Below are 13,594 nucleotides of genomic sequence, written 5' to 3'. Positions count from 1 at the left end.
TAATACGATCCCCTCATGGGCTCACAACTATTTGCTGACAACCTCCAAATCTTCACCCACCTTTAGATCCACAGCTGCCTATCAGAAGCCTCCCCTCTGATGTCACCCCGTGGAAAGTCCACAGTCCTTTCTGTTTCGGCGGCGGCGGTGGCAACACCAGCACCCATCCAGGTGCCCCCATCTGGGTGTTGGGGTAGGTGTCAGCCCAGACTCCTGTCTTCGCCCCTCTTGCTCCCCCCTGCCCAACAGCTGCACCTCTCTCCATATGACATCTCAACCCTGGCTTCAGACGCGCTACCATTTCTCACCTTCGTCCTTGGAACACTCTCCACGTTAGCACCTGCCCCCAGACCTGCTACCCTTAAATAGGCAGAACGAGCTTTCTAAAGTTCATACCAAAGCATACACTTTTTGGCATGTAACTCTTGAATAGCTTCCCCATTGTTGATGGGATTCCTTAGCATCGAACATAAGTCCTTTCATGATCAAACCCCTACTTTTCCCCCAGCCCAATATAATCTCTGTTATTTCACCCGCTGGGAGTAACTCATAATTATCTCTGGTGGGTCTCTTGTTTTACTTCACTCTTTCTTTTTCATGGGCCACACGCACTGCTGAAAATGAGAGGGCTGGTTCCAGTTCAAAGCCTTTCGCAGGTCTGAGCGCTCAGCCAGAAGTTCTGCATCTGTAGTCTATTAGCTCTCCTGATCGCATTTTGTTATTCTCCTTGCAGCAGAAAAAACAAACAGCTGTGTCTCCCACAGTCTCTGCCTTCCTCCCAACGTCGAAGAGGCTCTCCCCCAGGTGACCCCCTGCGACCCCGCGGAGTTCCTTCCTCTGCGGTGGCCTTACCCTCCCAGTTGTCCAGTCTCATCGCCACCCTCCTGTTTCTGGCAGTTTCTGATAAATCGCCCCATTCCCCATCCCCCTCGCCCTGTTCTGTGATGATCTTCCAAGGTCCTAGATCCAGCGCTTCACACTGGATGCTGGTTGCCAGCGATTCCCACATGTTTGCTTCTGCCCGCATTATATGACCTTCAACGTGGGACACCTTCAGCATCACTGGCTGGGGCAACCTCAGCTCTAAGGAGGAGGGTTGTAGGTGTGATTTGGGGATTTGGCTTATCTCCCCATGATCTGCATTAGATCTCTCCCAAGCCATCCCTAGCAAACAGAATCTGTGTGGAGACAGTGTGTTCACAGTGCAAAGATAGCTCCCCTTGCAACCAGACTGCCAACCTTAAGCTCCTAAAAGTAAAATTTGGAATCACCGCAGACTGGCTCTCTGCAATGTTGCTTAGTTTTTGACATTGGGCTCTCTTGGAGAAATTTCTTCCAAGACTCTGGAGTTGCCTGGAGGAAGCAAGCTAATTTTTGCACCTTCCCAGGTTAGCCACTCAAAGCTGCTTCTTCATTCCCTTTTGTGGTGTCTAAGCATGACCCAGGCCCATTGATTCCAGTGCTGTCCAATATGTAGTGCCAGCCCCCTGTGGCTATTTGAAATGTGGCCGTTCTGAACTGAGACGTGCTGGAAGCATAAAATACACACTGCATATTGAAGACTTAGTATCAGATAATGAAAAACATCATTAATAATTTTATGTTAATTACATGTTGAAATGTTAATATTTTGGATATACTTCATTAAATACATTATTACTATTAAATTCATTTATCTCTTTTTACTCTTTAAAATGTGCTACTAGAAAATTTAAAATTACATGTCACCTGCATTATATTTCTATTGGACAATGCTGGACTAGACCTTGGCTCAGTCTTAAATGTCTTAATATACCTTCCAAAGGCTTGCAGTATGTGCTATGTGTTCCTTCTTTCCCACCCCTGGCAATGCTTAAATGAGTAATTATATGTTTTGATGATAAACCCCAAATTCCTATCCACATTGTCCCCAGATGGCAATGGGGGAAAGTATGTAAACTGACTCATAGGGGCAACCACAGATATTCAGAGTTCTGGTAGTAACTGAGTTAACAGAGCTTTCTTTTTTTCCCTTCTCACACTTCTTTTGAAGATGTAGACAAGGATAAAACATTACTGAATTCCTTGTAGCTTAAAACCACACGACATCAACATTTATCCACAAGCATTACGACATTACAACACATAGCAATACTGAAAAAGCAAAGCTAGTTGGCCACTTCCCCTTCACCATTGAGAATTTGGTCATCCCACTGGAGCTATTTCATTGTCTTCAAGTCTGGAAGTTTATCCTTGGGCTAATGCACAGTGACTGAATATTAACCATGTCATTGATCTGGATCGTGTTTTCAAGTCTAGCATCCATGAAAATCCTGTTTGTTTAAACAGATTATCCTTAGCTCACTGTGTTCATTACCTCTTACTGATTGGAGAGAATATGCTTGAGTTTCTCATTTATAAAATATATGTGTTAAAGAAAAACAACTCTTAGGAAGGTATGGGGTTTGCCTTGATAGTAATTATTTTTCATAAGAGAACTTAAATCAGGATCTCAACAATGAATTGAGCATCCTCAACAGCCTACAGTTATGGCTTTAATCTCTGGTTACCTTCCCAAGGAGAACACCCTGCTCCAGAGCTGCGTGCTCGCTCAGGGCCTCCAGAGGCCCCCCCTGCCCCTCCCCTTCTCTCTGGAGACTGAGAGCCAGCAAATGATCAGCAACTCCGGGCTGTGAATGGTTTTCTTTGCTTTCGAGTCTGTTTTGATTTGCACCCACGTCATTATCCTGAACATAACTTCATTGGAAGGAATATCAATCCTTCAAACAAATAAAAAGAGCAGCGATGATCTAGTTCTCTTTCTATAATAAGGAAGCTTCTAAGGATGAGTTGAATCTAATTTCAGGCCAATTCAACCTTGATGCCACTGAGAAAACCACAAACCTGAGTAGTGATTCGTGAATTCACAGCTGCTGAAGATGAATCCACCGGCTGACAGTACCATTCATTTATCAGGCTTTTCATTGGCAAAGAATGGAACCCTGAACCACGAAATATAAAATTAGATACATTTAAGTGTTTTTCAAGCCGCATCTCCATAACCCTTTGCCACCCTTTACTTTTAGGTTGTGTGGGAGGTAGAATTTCTACAAATGGCCCAAAAGCTCAAGGCCCCAATACCTGCAATCCGTGAATGTGGTAAGGTCTCACTCCCACGACTGTGTTATGCCTAGCACGGTAGACTTCAAAAGGGGAGATGACAGAGGTGGGACTAATCAAGTGAGCCTTGGAAAGTGAGAATTTTCTCCACCTGGTGGCAGAAGAGGACGGCAAAAGGAGGCATCAGGGAGGTTCTAAGCATGAAAAGGATTCCACACACCATTGCTGGCCTGAAGATGGAGCGGCCGAGTGATGAGAAATGTATGTGGTCTGTAGAAGCTTAGACTGGTCCCCAGATGACAGCCAGCAAGAAAATGGGGACCTTAGAACTCTAGCCACAAGGAACTGCATTCTGTCAACAACTGAAGAATCACTGAAGCATGTAAGAGTTTGGTTGGTTGACACCTTGGTTTTGGCCTGTGAGGCCCTAAGTAGAGAAGCCAGCTGAGCCCATGTGGATTTCTTTTTTTTTAATTTTTAAATTAATTTTATTCAAGTATAGTTGATTTACAATGTTCTGTTAATTACTGCTAAACAGCAAAGTGATTCAGTTATACATATATATACACTCTTTTTCATATTCTTTTCCATTATGATTCATCATAGGATATTGAATATAGTTCCCTGTGCTATACAGTAGGACCTTGTTGTTTATCCATTCTATATATAATAGTTTGCATCTGCTAATCCCAAACTCCCAATCCATCCCTCCCCCACCTACCCCTTGGCAACCACAAGTCTGTTCTCTATGTCTGTGAGTCTGTTTCTGTTTTGTAGATAAGTCCATTTGTGTCATATTTTAGATTCCATGTGGAGTTAATGACGGACTGAACTGTGAGATGATAAATGGGTGTTGATTTGAGCTGCTAGCTTTGTGGTCATTTGTTATGCAGCAATAGAAAACGAATACACCTTGGTAATTTGCTGATTGGATTCTATAGCTTTCTTTTTTTTTGTTGTGGTTCATAATCCACTGAGTTTATATGCTGTGTGGCCTCAGGTGAATTACTTGTCCTTTTTGAGCCTATAAAACCTGCCTCACTGAGTTTTTATGAAGATTAAATGGGACCCACGTAAAGTGTTTACTGCAGACCCTGGTGCTCTGCAGGATCTCAGTCAAGCTCCTTCTCTGCATGTGTATTTTCACAGTTCCCATCATCCCCCTAAATACAGAGCTTCCTGCATATTACTGCACAGGGCCAGGGACGCTGTAGGTGCTCAATACATGTGCACTGGGTCTATACACAAACAATACTCATATTGTATTTATGTGTTGGAAAATGAACATATTAAAAATGTATACAAAGAAGTCCGTTTTCAAGCTGCCCAAGTTTGTAGGCGAGAATTACGTAAACAAAGCATAGCAATACGATCCCATTCATGCTACTAGGTACCAAATGCTAGGCCACAGCACCCTTCCACTGCTCCAAGAGCAGGAGTGATTTTGCAAGTGGACATAAGCAGATGCAGAGAAGTTTTCAGTGATTAGGGACTGGAGGGAGGCCTGGTTTGGGTGGAGGGCAGGGTGCCTGAGTGGGGTATGATGGAAGGTGGAACTCATGCATTAAGCTGGGGACAGACTGCATTTCACGCCAACAGGTTTGGGCTTCTTCCTTATGGCTCTGGGGAGCTTTCAGAGCGTTTTTGGCAGAGTAACCTGATCAGATTTGTATACGAGAAAGGAAACACTGGTGTGGGATGGAGGGACTGCATAGGATGGATTGCAGATGAAGAGACTGGCAGAACCGAAACAGGCCGCTAATTTAGCGATATTCTTTAACGCTCAAGAAAAATACACACAAATCTACTGAAGCCACTATTCAGAGTGAGGTCCTGCGATTCTAACACTTAGTATAATATCCTTTATAAAAAGGAATGTGCCTGCCCTGCTGGACAGCAAAGCAAGGACTTCCTGTACGGGGAGGCACGGTGCCGGCTAGCTACTGCCCGAGCTGGTGAGCACTGGAAGGGTGGAAGCGGGGAAGGCAGGCGTCTGGACCCCACAGATTACAACTACAGTCTGGATTTTGGCAGAAACAGGGCTGGAACAGCACCTTCCTAGGGCTGACTGGGGGTGAGGGTGTTGGATTCCCTTCTAACTGGGAAACTTCCAGGAGTTCAGAGGAAGGATGAAAAGATACTTACTTCTGAAGTAACACTTGGAATTCCTTTTCACATAGAAACAATGTTATAAATAGGTTCCATGGCTGGCCTCTGGAATGAACAACAGCAAGTCTGAAATCCAGTCCATTTGTAACTTTATTATTATATTGTCTTCTGGATATTTTACTAACAACCAGATTTTGGGAACAGGACCTGTTTATAAAATGGAGATTCTCTGTGGTTAAGAGTTTATAATCATGCTAGGTAACCTGCTATAAATTCAAGGTTGTCTTGAGAATTCCACGTGTTGCTGCAGAGAACTAGATCAGGAGCTATTGGCCAAGGATAATGGCTTGGAAACATTTCTATTTGAAAATGAATCACAGTTTCTGTTTTTACTAGAATAGAACTTTATTTGTGGCATCAAGATTTTAAAAAATGGTTTTATATTTTAAAGTATGCAATAAATTTTGATACGTTAATCTTGATATCTTTTTCCCATATGAGAAGATTTTAAAAAACTATGTCAAGTGGCTTATAATCCAAACGAATTGTTTAACTTGATAATTCTCTGGAATAATTTCAGCACTATAAATAAAAAATGAAAACAAATAACCATTTAAACTAGGATGAAATGCATTTGTAGCACAATTTTATGTCTGTTAAAATTTGTTTGATTACAGAGAAAATAATAGGCTAAAATTATGTGCTTATAATTCTAAAAATAACCCGACGTCCTTGCTTTACATAAATGACCCTATTTACTTCCAGCCGTAGAATGCATTTGAGAAACTTTGCTATCTGGGATGAGGGGCTGTGTTGCTTGATACAGGTTCCTTTTGGACCATCAGTGCACACCTGGGAGATGATGGTCTGTGGCTGGGGGCTGGTGGGAGTGTCTGGTCTCTTTAACACCCTGTTTTATCTGAGTCACAGAATCATCCAAGTGAATGAGTTGGACGAAAAGCAAGCTTTATATTTTCTCAAGCTCTGATATCTGCTGTATTTCACAGAAGCGATATTTAAACAATCATATGGTAAAATCTTGTTTTAACAAAAATAGTTTTCACATTCAGTTCTACATAATGAGAACATTCCAAAATGCATTGGCCCATATTAATATTACTTTGCTCATGTGGAGAAAATGAATTCTGTTGGTAAGATCCATGTACAGATAAACATGCATATGTATATCTGTATATATTCAATATCAGAGATGTTCCTACTTCCTTGTCTGTCAGCAGTCATTTTATTTTTAAATGAAGAGATTTTTCTTTGGGAGTGTAGTTTGTGTTCACACCTGATTTGACAAAATCTGATGGTCAGCACAAAGCACCTTTGGATCGTATGGTACTTTACAAAGCATCTTTCTGGAATTTACAATAATCTTACATGACAATGAGAGTGCGCATGATTATTTTCCTTTGACAGGTGAAGAACCAGGAGCCCAGAGAGGTGAAGTACGCTGCTTCAGTTTAAACATTTGGTAAGTGATAAAATTAGGGCTACACCTGGTGGTCTCCCCTGAATGCTAGTTAGCAAGGTGAAGATAAGACACAGGGTACACAGATCTGTGAATTACTCTCCCTAAGCTGAGTTGCTGATGTGCTGTTTGGAAAGTGGTTTTGCTTCTGTCACATGGGAGATCCCTACCAGGTGCTGAATGGTACCCATTGTGTTAGACCCCAACAAACTTTAACCAAGAGCCAGATGCACTTCTTACAACTCTCAGAGTATGCATATATATATATATATATATATATATATATATATATATGTATTTAAGAAGATTAATAACATATATTTACAATTACCCCTAAATCACGAAGATACCATATTGAGAAATAGCTTTATCTTTTTGCAAGAGCATTTTCTATATAATCATTCCAATGTAGGTATAAAATATATAAATACAGTCTTGGCACACTTATCTTTGCAGGTGCACTGGAACACTTTCCCTTTTGCCTTATTCTGCTCACCCCGACTTTTGATTGTTTGAAAATTCCTTTACACACCTCTAAGTTCCTTGAGGATGGGGACTCAGCTAGATTTCTTTGAAGCTGACAACTCTCACCCCAGGGCCTAGACAGAGCTATGCACATCGCAGGCATTCAGTAAACCTTCACTGAATGCATGCACAGGAGTTTTACGTACTTCAGTTTGGCTAAAGTCGGAGTCTGTCTGTAGCATTTTGCCTAAAGAGTTTTGGATTTATAGCAAAACATTTTCATAGTAAACAGGTTTTTAAAAAAGCATAAGAAATATGGTAATTTAATACAAATTATGCATTATAACTATTCTTTGGTTATTTTTAACAAATTATTTGGTTTTTTTGACTAAAGTGAAATACTAAAAATATAAAAATGCAACTGCAGAGATTAGCTTAATCTGTAAACATAATAAACCCTGTAAACATATATTTACTACATAATTGTGCAAGTGTAAAGAATGACTAGTAAAGGCAAGTATTATACATTTAACTTAGTTCTTCAAGGCTTATTTAGGAATACTGCTTTGTCAAGCTTTAGATTGAAGAAGGAATTCTTTTAACTAAACTAACACAGTAAAGAGTGATGACTCTACCAATGAGCCATAAGGATATACAGGCAAGAGGGAGGCGTTAATACCTTTAACCCTTCGCAAATTTGAATTTGCTTCACGTCTTATGAACCACCTTGCTTATTAAAACCGCATATTAACAAAAGCCAAATGCTTTTTAAAATGAAGAAGTAAACAGCTTTTTGCAAGTGAATCAGTTGACTAAAAATATAGGTAACATACTTTCTAAGATTTTTCCAAAAATCTGGGCAGTAACGTGCAGTAGGCAGGTCTACAAAATAATAACTAGCTGCAGGCAGCACTGAGTATATTGTAGTGTACTCAATATTAAAGTTTTTTTCCCCAATTTCAGTTTCCTTCTCAAAAAGCATCAAACTTTTCACACATGACACTTATCACAAATATTTCACAGTTATAATTTCAGTAGTTTACGAAACTGCCTGGCAAATACTGTAAAAGAGGTAAATGTCAAGGACAAAACTCACGATTTCAGGCACACAGGACTTATATCCTAGAGGGTGAACTCAAGATAGAACAAAACAACTGCGTAAAAGCAACACCTTATATAAGTGAATGAAATAATGGAAAAGTTGTCATACTATTTCTTCTAATTCTTTGACATGATTTTCTCCAATATCTGGGAAGCATCAATGGCCAAGGGTTAGTAGTTCCCTGGAAAATTTTAAGTCAAGATTTTGCTTATAAAAAAGCGGCAGTAAAACACCATAGATTGTTACTTGTAATCTAATCAACGCCATCAAAACCCTGAGCGTTCTCAACGGCCATCTGAAGTTTATCCCATAATTCTTCAAATGACTCATACGGTGGCAAGTCCAAGCGATTAAAGCTGAAAGAACAGAGAGGGGCTGGTTATTGCAGACACTGACACAGCAAGTTCCCAGGGCAAACTATTCATGGTGCAGCTATGCGTGCTATGTTTCAACCACACGAAAAGACCTTTTCTCCTCAGGGAGAAGGAATGTTTAGGATTGGACTCTAGGTGTGGACTCTCCCCATGAATTCTTGGTGGTGACCTCTCACCTCCACCCTGATCTCCAAATGTCTGGGCTCCTGTCATTTGAACCTTCAAAACGGAGTGTTCTAGTCCTTCCTGGGATGGCTCATCATTCATGTGATGGAAGCAAGATATGGTCAACAGTTTACCTTTTTTTGGCTGTACCGTGTGGCATCTGGGATCTTAGTTCCCTGACCAGGGATCGAACCCGTGCCCCCTGCAGTGGAAGCACTGAATCTTAACCACTGGACTGCCAGGGATGTCCCCTGGTCAAAAGTTTAGATGGGTCTCTCCAATGTTCAGCTACCTGGTCTTCAGGCCTGCCCAGTAAAGAAACAGCTGTTCCTGGGTTGGTGTCGCTGTCTCCCGGTCCTCCTCCTCCTCTTCTCTCCCCCCTCCCCCTCCATATCTGCCACCAACACAGCACAGAGGGAACTACACCTTCCGTACCCAGACTGTTTGAGGACCTTCTGTCTCTGAGGACTTGTTCTCTAGGGTCAGAGAAACTGCTTACCACGTATGAGCTCTTGGCAGCTTCTCAGGGGTGCCCCACTGCTCAACTGTAAATGACTGTGGTCCGTTTGAGCCTACAAGGAAGAAGAGTTGCTTTGGCTTCAATTAGTCTTACAGGAATTTCTGGGCATTTCACAACTCACTTTTGCTAATGTAGAACTTAAACACACAGAGAACATCTAGTTTCTTTAAACTCAAAAGAAATAATGTTGTCCTGGGCCTGATGACTTTACTGTCCAGCCACGAAACGAGGACTCCTCTTCTATCAGTGCATTTGGGACCACAGTATCACTCTGCCCTGGGGCAGGGGGTGGGGGTTGTGTGTCTGACGGGGCTTTTGCTGTTTCCTAGGCCTGCATTTCCATATACCACCTCTGTCATAGGTACACAGAAAATGTGCATTTTTGAGTCCCACTGAAAACAGCTTTTTCTGATTATTTTTTCTCTATTGCTTTATTTTTTTTTGCAGTGAGATTATATAATGAAAGATGTAAAAATCACCTGAAATTCCACCATTAAATCTGAGTAAACATCCTATCATGAATCTTTTTGTGCATGTGCATCTATATAGGATTTTATGTGCATGGGATCATGTTATACATGCTACATTTTCCTCTTATTATGGACATTCTTAGAAACTTTTTTTTTTCCTTTGGAGTTTTTGCTTAGTTCTTCCTTCTCCAATTCTCAACATCCTCCAACCTCCCAGGTCATCAATGCTGACAACACGATGAGACACCTTCCATACTTCTCTCCATGTCTTAGACTCATATCCAAATATGTGTGTGTGAGGATAATTGTCAGAAGCAGCACTAAAAATACCTAAATTTTCCATATTACTCTTTTCTCAAAAAGCATTGCTTTTCACACATCACCCATCACAATTATCCATACAGTTAAATTTTCAGTACTTTTGTCACTGTGTTTTCCATAGCATGGAATCATATTTCCCTTCCTCTTGATTCTCTCACCTAAACAATCCATCTGGAAAACTTCCTGTAAGTCAACCAATATCAATGTAACATACTTTTGTGTGGAAGTTCGCACTTGGCTTCCCGAGGCACCCCTTTCCCCTTCGCGAGTAGAGCCTGGGTACAGAATATCACCATCCTTTGCCTGATTTCACCAAACAAGCCTTCTGACAGGTCTCTCATCATCTAACTTTCTCCTGGCTTCAGTCCATCTTCTCCAGGATGACCCAGGATCTTGGTGCTCCGGCCAGGTGTCAGGCCCGAGCCTCTGAGGTGGGAGAGCCAAGTTCAGGACATTGGTCCACAAGAGACCTCCCGGCCCCTCGTAATATCAATTGGTGAGAGCTCTCCCAGAGATCTCTATCTCAACGCTAAGACCCAGCTCCCCTCAACAACCAGCAAGCTCCAGTGCTGGACACCCCATGCCAAACAACTAGCAAGACAGGAACACAACCCCACCCATTAGCAGAGAGGCTGTCTAAAATCATAATAAGTTCACAGACACCCCAAAACACACCACTGGATGTGGTCCTGCCCACCAGAAAGACAAGATCCAGCCTCATCCATCAGAACACAGGCACCAGTCCCCTCCACCAGGAAGCCTAGACAACCCACTGAACCAACCTTACCCACTGGGGTCAGACACCAAAAACAACGGGAACTATGAACCTGCAGCCTGTGAACCCCAAACACAGTAAGTTAAGCAAACTGAGAAGACAGAGAAATACACAGCAGATGAAGGAGCAAGGTAAAAACCAACAGACCAAACAAATGAAGAGGAAATAGGCGTCTACCTGAAAAAGAATTCAGAGTAATGAAAGTAAAGATGATCCAAAATCTTGGGAATAGAATGGAGAAAATACAAGAAACGTTTAACAAGGACCTAGAAGAACTAAAGAGCAAACAAACAATGATGAACAACACAATAAATGAAATTAAAAATTCTCTAGAAGAATCAATAGCAGAATAACTGAGTTAGAAGAAAGGATAAGTGACCTGGAAGATAAAATAGAGGAAATAACTACCACAGAGCAGAATAAAGAAAAAAGAATGAAAAGAATTGAGGACAGTCTCAGAGACCTCTGGGACAACATTAAACCACCAACATTCGAAATATAGGGGTCACAGAAGAAGAAGAGAAAAAGAAAGGGACTGAGAAAGTATTTGAAGAGATTATAGTTGAAAACTTCCCTAATATGGGAAAGGAAATACTCAGTCAAGTCCAGGAAGTGCAGAGAGTCCCATACAGGATAAATCCAAGGAGAAACACGCCAAGACACATATTAATCAAACTATTAAAAATTAAACACAAAGAAAAAATATTAAAACCAGCAAGGGAAAAGCAACAAATAACATACAGGGGACTCCCCATAAGGTTAACAGCTGATCCTTCAGCAGACACTCTGCAAGCCAGAAGGGTGTGGCAGGACGTATTTAAAGTGATGAAAGGGAAAAGCCTACAACCAAGATTACTCTACCCAGCAAGGATCTCATTCAGATTCGATGGAGAAATTAAAACCTTTACAGACAAGCAAAAGCTAAGAGAATTCAGCACTACAACAAATGCTAAAGGAACTTCTCTAGGCAGGAAACACAAGACAAGGAAAAGACCTACAATAACAAACCCAAAACAATTAAGAAAATGATAATAGGAACATACATATCAATAATTACCTTAAATGTAAATGGATTAAATGCTCCAACCAAAAGACAAAGACTGGCTGAATGGATACAAAAACAAGACCCGTATATATGCTGCTTACAAGAGACCCACTTCAGACCTAGGGACACGTACAGACTGACAGTGAGGGGATGGAAAAAGATATTCCATGCAAATCGAAGTCAAAAGAAAGCTGGAGTAGCAATTCTCATATCAGATAGAATAGACTTTAAAATAAAGACTATTACAAGAGACAAAGAAGGACAATACATAATGATCAAGGGATCAATCCAAGAAGATGATATAACAATTGTAAATATTTATGCACCCAACACAGGAGCACCTCAATACATAGGGCAAATGCTAACAACCATAAAAGGGGAAATTGACAGTGACACAATAATATTAGGGGACTTTAACACCCCACTTTCACCAATGGACAGATGATCCAAAATGAAAATGAATAAGGAAACACAAGCTTTAAATGATACATTAAACAAGATGGACTTAATTGATATTTATAGGATATTCCACCCCAAAACAACAGAATACACTTTCTTCTCAAGTACTCATGGAACATTCTTCAGGATAGATCATATCTTGGGTCACAAATCAAGCCTTGGTAAATTTAAGAAAACTGAAATCGTATCAAGTATCTTTTCCGACCACAACACTATAGGACTAGATACCAATTACAGGAAAAAAACGGTAAAAAATACAAACACATGGAGACTAATCAATACTCTACTAAATAACCAAGAGATCACTGAAGAAATCAAAGAGGAAATCAAAAAATATCTATAAACAAATGACAATGAAAACACGATGACCCAAAACCTATGGGATGCAGCAAAAGCAGTTCTAAGAGAGAAGTTTATAGCAATACAATCCTACCTCAAGAAACAAGAAAAATCTCAAATAAACAACCTAACCTTACACCTAAAGCAATTAGAGAAAGAAGAACAAAAAAACCCACAAAGTTAGCAGAAGGAAAGAAATCATAAAGACCAGATCAGAAATAAATGAAAAAGAAATGAAGGAAACAATAGCAAAGATCAATAAAACTAAAAGCTGGTTCTTTGAGAAGATAAACAAAATTGATAAACCACTAGCCAGACATAGAATTAGAAATGAAAAGAGGAGAAGTAACAACTGACACTGCAGAAATACAAAGGATCATGAGAGATTACTACAAGCAAGTATATGCCAATAAAATGGACAACCTGGAAGAAATGGACAAATTTTTAGAAAAGCACAACCTTCTGAGACTGAACCAGGAAGAAATAGAAAATAGAAACAGACCAATCACAAGCACTGAAATTGAAACTGTGATTAAAAATCTTCCAACAAACAAAAGCCCAGGACCAGATGGCTTCACAGGTGAATTCTATCAAACATTTAGAGAAGAGCTAACACCCATCCTTCTCAAACTCTTCCAAAAAATTGCAGAGGAAGGAACACTCCCAAACTCATTCTATGAGGCCACCATCTCCCTGACACCAAAACCAGACAAAGATACTCAAAAAAAGAAAATTACAGACCAGTATCACTGATGAATATAGATGCAAAAATCCTCAACAAAATACTAGCAAACAGAATCCAACAACTCATTAAAAGGATCATACTCCATGATCAAGTGGGGTTTATCCCAGGGATGCAAGGACTTTTCAATAT

The 13,594-nt window shown here is 40.6% G+C and overlaps 1 protein-coding gene across 6 annotated transcripts in view; it reads right to left on the bottom strand.

Annotated features, from left to right (window-relative positions):
- Nucleotides 1–7,954: 7,954 nt before the first annotated feature.
- Nucleotides 7,955–13,594, bottom strand: part of NEDD4 (NEDD4 E3 ubiquitin protein ligase) — a 142,764-nt gene continuing 137,124 nt past the window's right edge. For 4 of the 6 annotated variants that reach the window (XM_061182086.1, XM_061182088.1, XM_061182087.1 and 1 more), the window contains 2 exons: nt 9,291–9,363; nt 7,955–8,608 (listed from right to left, as the gene is read on the bottom strand). In XM_061182086.1, the coding sequence (XP_061038069.1) occupies nt 8,506–8,608; nt 9,291–9,363 (176 nt within the window). In that variant the 3' untranslated portion in view covers nt 7,955–8,505. The remainder of the gene's footprint in view (nt 8,609–9,290; nt 9,364–13,594) is intronic. The other 2 variants (XM_061182090.1, XM_061182091.1) reach the window with 1 other exon arrangement.

The sequence above is a fragment of the Eubalaena glacialis genome, chromosome 2 (assembly GCF_028564815.1).
Source record: "Eubalaena glacialis isolate mEubGla1 chromosome 2, mEubGla1.1.hap2.+ XY, whole genome shotgun sequence".
NCBI classification, from domain to species: domain Eukaryota; kingdom Metazoa; phylum Chordata; class Mammalia; order Artiodactyla; family Balaenidae; genus Eubalaena; species Eubalaena glacialis.
The sequence above is the reverse complement of the archived record's forward strand: the minus strand, read 5'-3'. Positions and strand labels throughout refer to the sequence as shown.